The sequence below is a fragment of the Coenobita brevimanus genome, chromosome 66 (assembly GCF_032717465.1).
Source record: "Coenobita brevimanus isolate Jiangsu-jjx chromosome 66, ASM3271746v2, whole genome shotgun sequence".
NCBI classification, from domain to species: Eukaryota; Metazoa; Arthropoda; class Malacostraca; order Decapoda; family Coenobitidae; genus Coenobita; species Coenobita brevimanus.
This window is the reverse complement of record NC_137019.1, coordinates 37368135-37383492: the sequence shown is the minus strand read 5'-3', so window position 1 is coordinate 37383492 and position 15358 is coordinate 37368135. Positions and strand designations below refer to the sequence as shown.

Genomic DNA, 15358 nt, shown 5'->3' with positions numbered 1-15358 from the left:
CATCTAATGCAACAAGCTAATGAGATGAAAATGCCACTTAGTATGTGTTTTATGGATTTTGAAAAGGCGTTTGATAGTGTTTCACGTGGAGCTATGTTGAAAATTGTGAGATTCTATGGTATACCAGAAAAGTTTGTAAATATTATTAGAAGCCTGCATGAAGGTACTTTTTGTAAGGTAATGGTCGGTGGTTCTTTGAGTGATTCATTTCAAGTTAGGTCAGGAGTGATTCAAGGAGGAGTTCTTTCGCCATTGTTGTTTGTTTTGGTTATGGATTATGTTATGAAAAAGGTTGTAAAGAGAACAGGTGCAGGAATTAACTGGAAAGAAAATAAGAAGCTGATGGATTTGGACTATGCTGATGATATTGTACTGATTTGAGGAAGTATTTACGAGATGCAGAGGGTGCTTGATTGTCTGGTGGAGGAAGGAGAAAAAGTGGGATTGGTAATAAATTGTGGAAAGACTGAAATTATTAATATGAACGTGGAGAACCAAATCGATTGTGTAATTGGGAATAATGTGGTGAAGAATGTAGAAAACTTTAAATATCTGGGAACGATTGTATCATCTAATGGATCATTAAACAATGAAATTGAGGAGAGGATTAGACAAGCTTGGCGAGCTGTTGGAATGTTGAAATCTGTTTGGAATAATAATATGCTTTCGGTACATACTAAAGTGAAAATTTACAAGTCCATGGTTAGACCCATTTTAGTTTACGGGCATGAGTCATGGTACAGTACAATTGCAACAGATCAGAAAGTATTAGGATTTGAGAATAAAATACTGAGAAGGATTCTTGGGGTAAAGTGGCAAGACAGAGTTACAAATGAAAGAGTAAGGGATATTACGAGAGTGGAACCAGTTAATGAATATGTGAGACTGTCTCGCTGGAAGTGGCTGGGGCACATATACAGAAAACAAGGTTGTTTAATACAGGATGTGCCAGAGTGGATTGCTAGAGGAAGAAGAGGTAGAGGTAGGCCGAGGGAAACCTGGTTGAGGACAATGAAAAAAGAAGCAGGAGAGGAGTGTTGGTGGGACCTGAAGGAGATGGCAAGAAACGAATATTGGTGGAGAGAGTTCATTGAGGCCCTATGCATCCCGTGGGGTGCCACAGGAAATGATTGATTTATTGATATATATATATATATATATATATATATATATATATATATATATATATATAGATAGATAGATAGATAGATAGATAGATAGATATACAGATATATATATATGTATATATATATAGATAGATAGATAGATATATAGCTATATATATATGTATATATATATAGATAGATAGATATAGATATATATATATATAACAATAAGAACAGTTAAGTAAAAATGGAATATCGTTAACGCACAGCTAAAACAGAACATTATAAGCGCCACAGAACAGTGAAAGGGCGAAATTCCACATTAAATCTAGAACAAATCTGAAAAACAGTGAAAAGTAAGTCCTTATTAAAACTAGAACAAGCATGAAAACAGTGAACCGTTCCTTAAAAAAAGCATTACCTGAAACGTCAGAACACACTAACCATCAATATTCTGCTGCAGATCTAACCGCAAAAGTCATCAGGAATATCAAGAGTACAGTGTCTGAAGGAAATGTATCCAGTTCCAGAAATATAGTTTATTGTTTTACTATTGCACTTGGGTAATTCAGAACACTTTGACATAATGAGTGTTGTGAATTGTGAGTAGGTAGCGAGCAATTACTGTTCATGGAAGAGGTGTGAAAATACAGGAATTCCTATAAAAACTATGTCCATGACTGCATAAACCCCAAAGGAAAAGAATAAAGATAGAAAGAAACGGAAGTAAAAGTACAAGTCTAAGAAGATAACATGACGTGTGCAATATTTTCTGATGTCGACTGTTTCTTAGGGTTAAACGTAAATGAAACGCGAACGAATAAGTGAGAGAAATACACAGAAAAATTATACACGAAACAATCATGAAAAGGTGTGGAATTCTCGACATCGCTGTCAACAGTGGGGTTCGTTAATGTGAAGCACCACATGAGGCTTCCTAAATTGAAGCACCTTGCTTGTGAGAATCCTTATGGTGTGACTGACTGACTAGGCCGTTCGTACGAGTAGTTATAGACCCTTATCTAAAAATAATGACCAAAATGAAAGAGATCATTCATGGAGAGAAAATTAAGTCCTCAGAGAAAAATAATGCAAATGATTCTTTGAAACATCCTCTTGATTTAAAAATAATTTAATAAATAGCAAAGATACATGAAATAAATAAACACAAAAGTTGACTACAGTAAATCCTTACACAATCAAGAAAGGGACTAAATAACGGAATATTATCGTGAAGCCAACCATTACCCAGCACCAACTACTCCGAAGTCACATTAAACCCATGTCTTCCTCTCCGCTCACGACTGGACCCTAACCTGATTGTGACCGCCTGAGAATGGGTCAGTCTGACTACACCTGTGTCTTCTGGCTTCTGATGCTGCTCGGCTTCCTTGGTAAGTGGTTCTAGTGTTGTTCAGTGTGATTAAGTGGTATAGTGCTGGCCTCCTGTTTTGGCGTGGTTAGCAGGCTTACTAGTATTTCTTTCTCAATTATTTATTATGTATACTGCAGTTTATTATTCTTGTGTGTTATAGGGCTAATGTATCGACATAGAGTCCATAAATATCATACTAGCAATTAATAACAAACCTAATATAGAAACAAATTGGAGAAAGAGAGGTGATAGCCTATCTTGTTAATGTGAATATGGTCTTTGAACTTCTACACGAGGGGATCCAAGCGTGATCCCAGAATGATGCAGGGAACAATAACTTGGATGAGACTTTCACCAGCCCATATGCCTCGGGGGAAGACTTATTGATTTCACTCTGGTTAAAGCCACACGATTTTACTAGCCAATGAGATACCCCAGGAAGCTTGAGGGTTAAAATGGTCATTAACAGATCTACCTTGAAACCCAGTGGCTCGTCATAAGAGCACCCAAGTTAATACGAAATCGATCACAGTCTGAGAAAAGGAACAGCTTAAACCCTTGGATCCAATGCCCCCTCCCCTCCCCCCTTTTTTCATTCCTGCAACATGGAATCACTTTTCTTTCTTTTTTTTAAGGAGACTCGAATGGCACCGAGCTGGTTAATTGGTGTATCTAATCCAGTCAGGTCAAAATGTTGTCTTCTAAGCTGAACATACTCCGTCTGAAACCAGCAAAAATATAATTAAAACCACATCACAGGAGGGAAGTAACTACGGGTTGTGAATTTCGCTAAAGCACACCTCTTGAATCTGGTGACGCCCGTTTTACGTAATTGTTTGTATTCCAGACGATTTTACTAAGGGTAGGAGAGACATTCGAACAGAAGGGGCAAGATGAAGCCTTCATTAACCCTTTCATTACGTTTTCTCCAAACTGAATAATATCATCTAATAGTAATTAAATAAACTTGTTCCGGGGCTGAAGGGTTAAGAAGATATTTTCACAAGGCTCAATTATGTCTCAATAAAAATCCTCGTTTATACCATACTCTACCATGTTTACAGTAAAGACTTTGGGTATCAGACTATCAGGGACCCGGTGGTGTGGTGACATTAGAATTTGTGTGACGCCGTATTTCGCAGGTCAGATACATCAGCAAATACGATACATTAATATCATGCTTTAATATCTGAAATAAAAAACAACATTTTCGGCAAAAATCGCTCTAACTACTGTTCCTCTGCGACAAAGGTATAAACTAACTAATGAACGTTTCTGTACTCTGAACAGCAAGTACATGACATAAAACCGTTATCACACACACACACACACACACACACACACACACACACACACACACAGATATATATATATATATATATATATATATATATATATATATATATATATATATATATATATATATATATATATATATATATATATATATATATATATAATATCCAAAGGGAAAAAGAAACACGAAATATCTAGTTTCCCTTCCCTCCCTCCACGCACACTTCAGTGAGTGGACTGGCTGCCATTCAGAAGAATACCGTGGAACAGCTGGCTATATCGTCGACTCCTGTCACAGACCGTAGTTCAAGTCGTCACCTATGCTATACAAGGTGCTCCGGTAAGCGTGTAATAAAATTCAGAAAGTTATTATCGGGACAATTTTGAGTAATAACGTCTATATCAGTATGGTTTTATTTCTCAGTAGGCCTGGAGCTATAATTACTGTACTAATAATGTCGTGGATGAATTATGACAGAACATTTTCTCCTTAAGACAATGGGTAATTATACATCCGTAACAGATTTGGACAAGCGATGACATTGCATTTTTTGCTCAAAATTACCACAAGATTGAGCTTCTGAAATGTCTGACATACATTGCGAGACACTATAATTTCACAGTACTACAGCGAAAAATTAATATGTCTTACTATCGCAGTGCCGAGTATCGTTTGAACAGAAATAATGCACTTGTAACTGAGAAGGTTCAGGTGGAAATTAACTGTTGTATCGTCCTAATAAACTACATTTTTATATGCTCATAATTCTATCTAAAATTGTCTTCTGGAAAGATGCCCCTACACAGTCAGATGGTTACTCCATTAATCTGGATTGACGACATTTTGTTTTACTCTGGTCAGTGCAATCGACTTATCTAACCCAGGGGTCACCATCTAAGGTCTGAGGCTTATTAAGAATCTAAATCTCTTTGATTACGATGATAGAAAGTAGATATACGTCTCACAACTTTCAAACTATTTTATCCTAGAGAAACCCCAAGTTTTGCAAGGGTTACTTCATTACGGTGACTTTTGCGGCTTATTTTTGTTCTCTCAGACGATTATAGTTCAGTGACACGAGTTCCATTCGAGTGAAAGAATTGATGAAGCTTTATTTAACCCGTCTTCTTCGAAAAGCTTTTCCTAAATTAAGATGAATATTCTAGTGGTCGCGAAAACATAACAGGGTGTGCGTCATGGGAAAAAAAAAAAAAAAGGCTAATCAGCAAATAAATGTAATCTATTTCCAGTTGCAAATGTGTGGGTGAAGCAGAGGGTCTCAGATGAGGGACGGTAGGCCGGTGTTGGAGGGCAGAGCTGCTGGAGGCTTAGTAATTATGAGCGACTTTCAGCTACTTCTAAGATGCAAAGCGACAGCCAAACCCAATCTAACTCAGTCTGACCTAATCTAACTGAACGTAACCAAACTTAACCTAATTTGAATAACTTAATCTAATCTAACCTTCTACTGGAGGTCTTGCAACTCCCAGCTATGACTACTGTAGAATTACCAGATAGAGCTATCCAAATTTTCACTGTTTACTTGGAAACTAGAATTATACTCTTTTTTACTATAACTGGGCCCAAAATTACCATTAACCCATTTCAAATGCTCAGCTGACACAAATATGTGCTATGTAAAGGATGCAGAGCCGTTGTATTGATTTATTCTGTCACTGACTTACGTGAAACAATTAGAAAATGTTCCGCCATGTTGAGGTACCAGACGGATCTCAACTCCTGGTCATTTTCTTTAGGTGACTTTATCTGAGATCAGTCCAACATACATATTGCTCAACACAAACTATGTGCACACAATACAGCACTCGGCTATGAGAGGGTTCATGACATATAGCTTTTATAAACAGGGAAGAATCAAAAGCTTTTCGTCACATCAACCCACCCTCCTACTGTTAACTCTTTTTTAACTCCTGTATGTCTTTGAGGTACTTGTTCGTTCGCTCCTTCACTGCCTCATTTGTCAGCCTCTCCATGTAACTCCACATGTTCCTCTCAGATAACTCATTTCCACTGACGAGACAATGAAAAATTATATTTGAAGTCGAGTGGCGTAATCATCAGAAACCAGAACACTTAGGAATATTAGTTTCAGATTTGTTCCGCACTTTACTGGGATTGCATCAGCATCGACAACTGTACAATATTGTCAGCTGTAGAGCACTATTCTTTAATCTGCCTACAACCTACAGACGTTAGAAACTCAGTGCGGTTGAACGTCTCTGAAAAATAAACCATGATTGACTTCATTTAGAAAGATAATGTAGTTTGACTGCCTGCCTTTGTTTCCCTTTCTTTGATAATCAAAACTGAATAAAACACTGCACACTCTACGCCTTTATCTTTCTTTTCCAACAGAGAGAGAGACAGACAGACAGACAGACAGACAGACAGAGAGATGTGCATGTCGTCTTCATGATCACAGACGAATGCGTTTAATCTTTAATGTTTAGACCCCACCCCCGACTAGTACAGCACAATGATAATTTGGGTAGGGGGAAGGGAGTTAGGGAGGAACAGGGATAGGGAAAGGTGAGAGGTGAGTGATGGGCGTAGAGGGAGGGAAAGGGAGACAGAGATGACTAGGGGCATGGGAGAACAGAAGGACAGGGAGACGGGAGGAGACGAAAAGAGAGGGGGAGTGAGAAGGAGGAAGGAGGAGAGAATGGAATATCTGGTTCTCAGGATAATTACATTAAAAAAAAAAAAAAGGGGTAAAGTGAGAGAGAGAGAGAGAGAGAGAGAGAGAGAGAGAGAGAGAGAGAGAGAGAGAGAGAGAGAGAGCACTACACTGAGTCGATGCTGGGTGTCCCCATCTACCACGATAATAATAATAATAATAATAATAATAATAATAATAATGATGATAATAATAATAATAATAATAATAATAATAATAACAATGGTAATACTACCACTACCACTACTACTACTACTACTACTAATAATAATAATAATAATAGATAAGATCAGGAATGAGAGAACTAGGGTAACAATTAAGGTTGTGGAAGTCTCAAAGAAGGTGCAAGAGAGGCGACTTCAGTGGTGCGGACCTGTAGTGAGAAGGAATGAGGACTACGTGGGTAGAAGAGTGATGGGCATGGAAGTGGAGGGTAGAAGGAGAAGGGGTCGGCAGAGGAGACGGTGGATGGACGGTATACAGCGAGATATGAGGGAGAAGAATATAGCAGGGGATGCATTTGGGCAGAGAAGTATTGAGATAACTAGGCAGAAACACCGGCCCCATAATTATGAACATGGGCAAAGCTGCGGAAGAAGAAGAATAAAAACAATAATAATATTGATAAAAATAATCATAATAATAATAATAATAATAATAATAATAATAATAATAATAATAAAATAATAATAATAATAATAATAATAATAATAATAATAGAAATAATAATCATAATATTAATATTGTTATTAACTAGAATGGCACTCAGTAGAGCGCATACCTCCGCCAAGGCCCAACATGCAGTTCCTTTTAATTCAATCAACTCTAATCCAATATCAAACTCATAACCCTATACCTTTCCTACTTCATTCACTCTTAACTTCACTTCTGCATCTATTCTTCCATCCACAGCAAAATGTGACCCTAAATACTTAAAACATTCTACCTTCTCAAGCAACTCACCATTCAAAACTATATTCATCCTCCTACCATCTACCGACCTCGTACACTTCATCACTTTACTCTTACTTTCATTTACTTTCAATTTCCTCCTTTCACACACCCTTCCAAACTCCTTTACCAACTGTCTCAACCTCTCCTCCGAATCAGCCACCAGTGCAGTATCATCTGCAAACAGCAGCTGCTTCAGATGCCACTCTCTGCCATCAACATCGGTTTTAGTGCCATATAGTCCTCTTGGGCTTGGTGCTAGTTCTTATTACTCACTTACTCTGTCATCAACATTCACCAGACTTAGACCTCCACCTAAAGCTCATGCATTCACCTCCCTTACAACACCATCCATATGGTGTTGTAATAATAATAATAATAATAATAATATTAATAATAATAACAATAATAATAATGATAATAATAAATCATAGGAGGAAAAGTAATGTTACAGGAAAGCATGAACGCTGTTCTAGTTAGGCATGAAATCCCAGGCACTTCTTTCTCTGACATTGCAATCTGTCCCTCACACGTGCCCTGGCCCTAGCTCACCCGTATATGACTGTTTCCTCGTAAATTATCCAGAATCAATACCCTCGTCGGAATTTGTCTTCCCCTTTGTAAGACTGGGAATAAATTCTGCCAATATCCTCCTTCATACCTGGCTGAAAGGAAGGGCAGAGGAGGGTAGATGAAGATAGGCTGGTTTGGGGGAGGTGAGGAGGAAAGCGGAACATCGGTAAATAAAAGACCACAAGCCGTTACTTTTGCCTCCCCAGTCAAGACAGAAATGGTAAAGATCATGCTGGGGGAGACCTCATGAGGCGCTTAGCAGCGGTGCTCATTTCCATAGCTTAGATTTTGAGCCTTTGACGGGTTATTAAACCACTATCCTGGAGTACAATGCCCCTGCATCATTCAAGTTACCACATTTATCTCTCCTAAGTGTTACTCTAGGTACTCAGTTTAACCTAAATATGTAAGGGGAAGTTGGACACCTGCGTCGAGTGGCGCCAGCTGCCCTCAATAGGATTTGAACCCTGCCTCTATTAGGGCAACAATTTTGTAGCTAACATTTTATGGCGGAAACCAGACTGAATGGTCGAATGAAAGTGGGAAGACAGACGGAAGACAAGGGAAGGATAAGGAAGTTGGGGGAAAGGAAGATCATCACTCAAGAAAGACGTGGGATGTGACAGACACCTCCCCTATCAACAAAGCCTAACCAAAGTGAAGGTTACTGGTGTGTGAATGAAAGTGAGAGGATGGGGAGGAGGGTAGAACGGCAGTCTGCAAACGGACACGGATTGATACTGGCGCCTTCCCGAGTTGCCTGAACACCCGAAGAGCCGATAACACGCTGGCTGAGTGGTCTGTTTGCTTCACATAATGGAAAAATACTCACCAAAGGGTCTTTTTATTTTCAGTTCACACAGAATTTTGCCAGTTATTATCCCTCCGTCTCCTTGGTGTCATGAAACATTACGGATGAACTGCACGTTGTCAGGGCTATGAATGTACAGTTCAGCTGTGGTCCATGAACAATGTTTCAAAATTGGTCATTATCAAATAAGAACTCGTTAAGAAAACCCGCAGTACAAAAGAGGTTAAGAATGTTGGGATCTGGTTTCAATACTTTGAACCTTCATACCCATACCCGGTCCATCTAAATACATCACTGACCGTATCTGTACAATCAAAGACAAAAGTCGTGTCGTGAAATTTGGTTATAATATTTGCTGAAAGACATAGGTTTGGAGCGGTCTGCTTTGTGTCGAACGATCGGTTGGTGGCACTGACTTTAGTTGCCATTTGCTCCAGGTGACCGGCCTGTGGATGCCAGCATATAATTTTTTTGTAACCTACCGAAACTATCTATCTATCTATCTATTGCCAGACGCCTCAATCCCGTTTGGGGTGGCCACAAACAAATCGCCTCCAAGTCGCCCTGTCCCCCGCCATTTCACTGCCCTGCTCCCACCCCATCCCTCCATCTCATCCTCGGCCTCTTCCTCCCTCCACCTCACTCACATACACTCTCTTCGTCAGTCTTTCACCCTCCATCCTCTCCACATGGCCAAACCACCTCAGTGTGTTCCTCATAACGCTTCCTATCACATCCACATCAACACCACAACGCTCCTTTATACCCTCATTCGTCAGCCTGTCTCTCCATGTGACTCCACAGGCTCCTCTTAAATAACTCATTTCCACTGCTCTCACTCTTGACTTGTGTCCTTCCAACAACGTCCAAGCTTCACTTCCATACGTTAGAGTTGGTATCACAATACTGTCATGTAGTAACTTTTTCACTTCCATGCTCACTTCCCTGTTTCTTATCACTGCTTTCAAAGAGCCAGCAACCTTTCTTCCCTGCTGTACCCTTTCAAGCACTTCACCCTCCAAACCTCCATCCTTACTCATCACACTACCCAAGTACTTAAACGTACTCACATTTTCCAATTCCTCACCATCCAACCTCGCTGTACATTCACTGACTTCACCTCTCTCAAAGACCATCACTTTACTCTTCCCTACATTCACCTTCAGATTCCGTTTCTTACACACTCTCTCAAACTCATCCACCAAGCCTTGCAGCTCCCCTTCGTCTTCACTCAACAACACAGTATCATCTGCAAACAACAGTACAGGGAGTTTCCAAACACTATCCTCTCTCACCAGGGCCACTCCAACATCCACTACCCTACCTTGTACCTCTTTTATTACCCCATCCATGTACAGATTGAACAACCATGGAGACATGACACATCCCTGTTTCAACCCAACTTTCAAAGAGAAAAATTCACTTAGTTCACCATCCACACGCACTGCAGCCTTCGCACCATCGTACATACTCTTCACAGCATTCAGCAACTTCCCATCTACTCCATATATTCTTAACACTTTCCACAATCCTAGTCTATCCACCCTGTCATATGCTTTCTCCAAATCCATGAAAGCCCAGACGACCTACCGAAACTAATCACCATAATAATTCAATCTTTCTGACTGCTGTTTTTATTTAGCATTGATGAAGCGTTTCTCATCTTTTATTTCTATGCCAACTTTATCATCGTTACAATTCAGTTAGCATAATAGGTGTTCCGAAGTCAGTTCTCCATCTTTATTAACGGTAAATTAGCTAATCAAGTTGATAATTATAACCTGGGACATTAAGTGTTGCAAAACAAAATTCACTATAGTATTCAGCACACGAGAACAGAGTTATTCTATTATGATATTTGATTTTTTTTTTCTTTTAGAGGCAAACTGAATCCCACAGACGAGTTCGAACACATAACCCAGACGACCGAAGTCTACACACAACTGTTCGTGTGCTTCATTCTAGGTGCACGTCGTTTCTTATGCTGTAAGCACTGCTTACGGGAGCTGCTTCCATAGTTGTGATAATTTCTTGGTCCTATAGTGTTGTGGTAAAACGAGGACGACCTGAACGATGACGGTTCTCCAGTGTGCCTTCCTCCTGAAATCCTAATCCACCTTTCTTTGGTTATGCCTATACCAAATGTTTGAGTTTTCTGTTCAGGATTCCTTTCCCGTAAATAAAGGAAGATCATACCACCCCTCATATTCCTATTAGTTGGATGCATGTTGTTTGACCTCCCCATACCATGGTATAGTAGGTCTGCTTGGGGTTTTATGGTAAGATGTAAGATGAAATGTCAGGCGATCATCGCCTAACCGTTGGCATTTCGTCTCTCATACGGAGTTCGGAATCAACAATTTTTGCGAGTCGATGTTAAAGCTTCGGAATTTCATGGGTCCATTCTCACCGTCATCCCATCAGCAGCAGATATGAAGCTTGACGAAGTCAGGTTAGCAACCATGAACATGTAACTGTGGTAGAGCTTTCATAATGCTTCAGGTGTTGCACTTATTCTTTGGACAAAACCGCGACACGAGTTTTGTCTTTGTACGTGGCAAAATACTGGTCTTAAGTGATGATCGGCACAGATTCAAAGAACGTCAAACGTTTATTTCTCTTGAAGGAGCTTGATACCCCCTTCAAAATCCTTCCATTGTCTAAGCAACGCCAGTTACTTCATGGAACTCTGTCTCTGCGGCCCCTTTTGTCGTTGTTCATGGAAGCTCCATAACACCTTTTCCTAAGCCATTTAGTTTGCTTATTACACCTTACTGCACTTGCCTGTGTTATAAAAATCTTTCCAACATCTCAATACCATGCATTAAAAAACATACAAAAGGATTTTGATCGACAATATCCAAAAGTAAATCGCCAAGGAAGAGGTGCCAGAGAGCCTCCTTACTGGACTAGAATACAGTCCTGCTAATGTCACCTACAGTACAAATTCATCTAATTCTCTGTAGGGCAAATTTTCTACTGTGTTGTTCTAGCTACTGCCAAATGAACACAGCCAGATAAGGAAAATTATATCCTTTAAAATGGTAAGCCTATCAGTCACAAGACTACTCAAAATTATAACTGAAGGTGCTTAAGACATGTTTGTAAAGAGTGATCAAAATGGTGGTGCTGGTGTGGTCCAGTGAGTGATATGAATGATATAATGGGCAGTTGTGATGTGCTAGAGGAAAGTGATGGTACTGACAGGGAAGTACTTAGGTAAACATGGTATAATGAGAGAGGTATGAGCTGCGGCGGAAGTCTCACCAAGTGCTTGCTGAGAAGAGCATGCATGGTTCGATTATTGAAAAATTAATGGGGGATGAAGAAGTAATCTTGTGTATTGCGTGGTTATATTATTAAGCACACACATTGAGGAGCAGAAGAGCATGGGTGGAGAATGACGGTACCTACAGTGTGAAAAAAGCGAAAAAAAAGTAAATAAAAATAAGAGGCAAGAACGCAGGAAACAGACGTAAACGGGTCAGGGCATAAACTAGTTTGTCTCTTCCTTAAGGCACATAAGTACTCCTACTGCATGTTCGTCAAATAACTCCAAGCATCTTCACATGTTACTACATGGGTGCTAAAATCTACCGTCTGTACTGAATATAAATTCATGCTATTTCATTCAGAATCAGTGCGATGGTGTTAGCGAGATGCAGTGACAGGTAGAACCTACGGAAGATTAATGCAGTTGATCTTAATGAAACTCATACTCCAGAACTGTTCCTTTTCCCAGCATGAGATCGATATCGTAACCTTACGGTGAACAGCTGCATCTCTTCAGTTTGATATCGTGCAAGAGACTAAAAGTTTTTTTTTTTTTTTTTTTTTTTTTTTTTTTTTTTTATGCGAGGAAGAAGGAACCAAAGGCCATGAGCCCACAGTAACAGTTCCCTCCAAGAGAAAAACAAAATACAATAGAGAGCCAAATTCAAGATCCGATCATTTTGAGATGCCTGGACACACTACGTTTGAAAGACTGGAGATCATAGGCAGCAGGAAATACAGACAGAGGGAGACAGTTCCAGAGCTGACCTGTTGCATAAATGAAAGACTGGGAGTAACGGTTAACTCTTGCATTAGAGAGTTGGACAGAAAAGGGATGAGAGTTTGCTGCGAGACGGGTGCTACGCGCCCGTCGTAGAGGTGGAGGAATGCAAGCAGACAGTTCAGAGGAGCAGTGACCATTAAAGTAGCGATAGAAAGAGATAAAGATGCAACAGTGCGGCGAAGAGACAGAGGTTGAAGGGAGTCAGTAAGAGGAGGAGAGTTAATGAGACGAAAAGCCTTTGACTCCACCCTATTGAGAAGAGCTGTATGTGGGGAGCCTCCCCACACATGAGAGTTGTACTCCACACAGGGGCGGATAAAACCCCTGTATAGAGTCAACAATTGTGCAGGGGTAAAGAAAGAGCGGAGTCGGCTTAGCACACCCAATCTCTTGGAAGCAGATTTTACAAGAGATGTAATATGATCTTTCCAAGACAAGTCCCGTGTAAATGAAACCCCAAGCATGTTCAAGGATGATGCAGGATTAATCTGAATATTATTAAACATTAGTGGGTATACCTGTGGAAGATTTTGTCGGGTTGATAGGTGTAAGAACTGAGTCTTAGATGCATTAAAGACAACCATATTATTTTTACCCCAGTCAGAGATATGAGCCAAGTCAGACATTAGGTGTGCCATAGCCTCATCCCTTGTTTCTGAAGCAACTGCTGAGATGGGCGTTGCGGGAACCGAATGGAAAGATGAAGGGTGGAGTCATCAGCGTATGAGTGGATAGGGTTAGATGTACAGCTTAGAAGATCATTGATGAATAAAAGGAAGAGAGTTGGTGATAGGACAGAGCCCTGAGGAACACCACTGTTGATAGATCTAGGAGAAGAACGATAGCCGTCTACGACAGCAGCTATAGAACGACCAGAAAGGAAGCTAGCGATGAAGGCACAGATAGAAGGATAGAAACCGTAGGAGGGCAGTTTGGAAATTAAAGATTTATGCCAGACTCGATCGAAAGCCTTTGAGATGTCAAGTGCAATGGCAAAGCTTTCGCCAAAGTCCCGAAAGGAGGATGACCAGGAGTCTGAAAGGTAGGTGAGAAGATCGCCAGTGGAGCGTCCCTGACGGAACCCATACTGACGATCGGAAAGAAGGTTGTGATAGGAAAGATGCCTTAAAATTTTTTTATTAAGAATTGACTCGAAAACTTTTGAAATACAGGACGTTAAAGCAATTGGACGATAGTTGGAGGGTTGGGAGTGGTCACCCTTCTTTGGGACTGGCTGAATGAGAGCAAACTTCCAGCAAGAAGGAAAGGTACAAGTTGACAGACAAAGGCGAAATAGTTTGCCTAGGCAGGGTGTAAGCACAGAAGCACAGTTTTTGAGAACAACAGGAGGGACTCCATCAGGCCCATATGCCTTGTTAGTACTGAGGCCAGTAATGGCAGAAAATACATCAACTGAAGAAATTTTAATGTCAGCCATGAGGAAGTCAGAGGGGGAAGTGATGGAGGAACAGCACCGGAATCGTCTAAGGTGGAATTGGAGGAGAAAGTCTGTGCGAAGAGATCTGCTTTATCAGTAGAAGAAATAGCTACAGAACCATCAGAGTAGAAAAGAGGAGGGAAGGATGATGAGGTAAAGTTGTTAGAAAGATTTTTGGCAAGGTGCCAGAAGGAGCGAGAAGAATTCGAGTTGGAGAGTTGAGAGCATTTAGTATGGATGAAATTATTTTTAGTAGAGCGAAGAACAGACTTAGCACGATTCCGGGCAGAAACGTAAAGATTATGTGATTCAGGGGTGGGTTGGCTCCGGTACCTTTTGTAGGCCTTCTCCTTGTTGCGGACAGCATTAGAACAAGCGTGATTAAACCAAGGCTTTCTTGCGTTAGTCAAAGGATATGAGAAAGGAATGTATGCTTCCATGCCTGAGAGAATAACCTCCGTAATGCGCAAGGCACACTCAGATGGCTCACGGCCATGGAAGCAATAATCATTCCAGGGAAAATCAAAGAAGTACTGCCTGAGGGCCTCCCAGTCCGCAGCTCCAAAATGCCAGAGACGACGTTTCCCTGGAGGGTCCGCAGGCCGTACTGGAGCAATAGGACAGGTTAAGGTAATAAGGTTGTGATCGGAGGAGCCCAACGGAGAGAAAAGATTAACAGAGTAAGCAGAAGGATTAGTTGTGAGGAAGAGGTCAAGTATGTTGGAGCTCTCTCCAAGGCGGTCAGGGATACGGGTAGGGTGCTGTACAAGCTGCTCTAGGTCATTAAGGATAGAAAAGATGTAGGCTTGTTCACCAGGTGGATCCGTGAAAGGAGAGGAGAGCCAAAGGTGGTAGAGGTGAACATTGAAATCTCCAAGAATGGAGATTTCAGAGAAAGGAGAAATGGACAGAATGTGTTCCATCGTAGAAGTAAGATAGTCGAAGAATTTTTGATAGTCAGTAGAATTAGGGATAAGTAAACAGCACAGATATATTTAGTCAGAGAATGACAGGAAAGCCGAAGCCAGAGAGTGGAGAATTCAGAAGAATCA

General features: G+C 40.5%; 1 protein-coding gene across 1 annotated transcript in view; it reads left to right on the top strand.

Moving 5' to 3' along the window:
* The first annotated feature begins 2403 nt into the window (after window positions 1-2403).
* The window catches only part of LOC145405343 (zwei Ig domain protein zig-8-like), a 60001-nt gene continuing 47046 nt past the window's right edge, over window positions 2404-15358 (top strand). Inside the window, exon 1 of the mRNA XM_080276754.1 lies at window positions 2404-2500. Coding sequence (XP_080132880.1) covers window positions 2443-2500 — 58 coding nt within the window. The 5' untranslated portion in view covers window positions 2404-2442. The remainder of the gene's footprint in view (window positions 2501-15358) is intronic.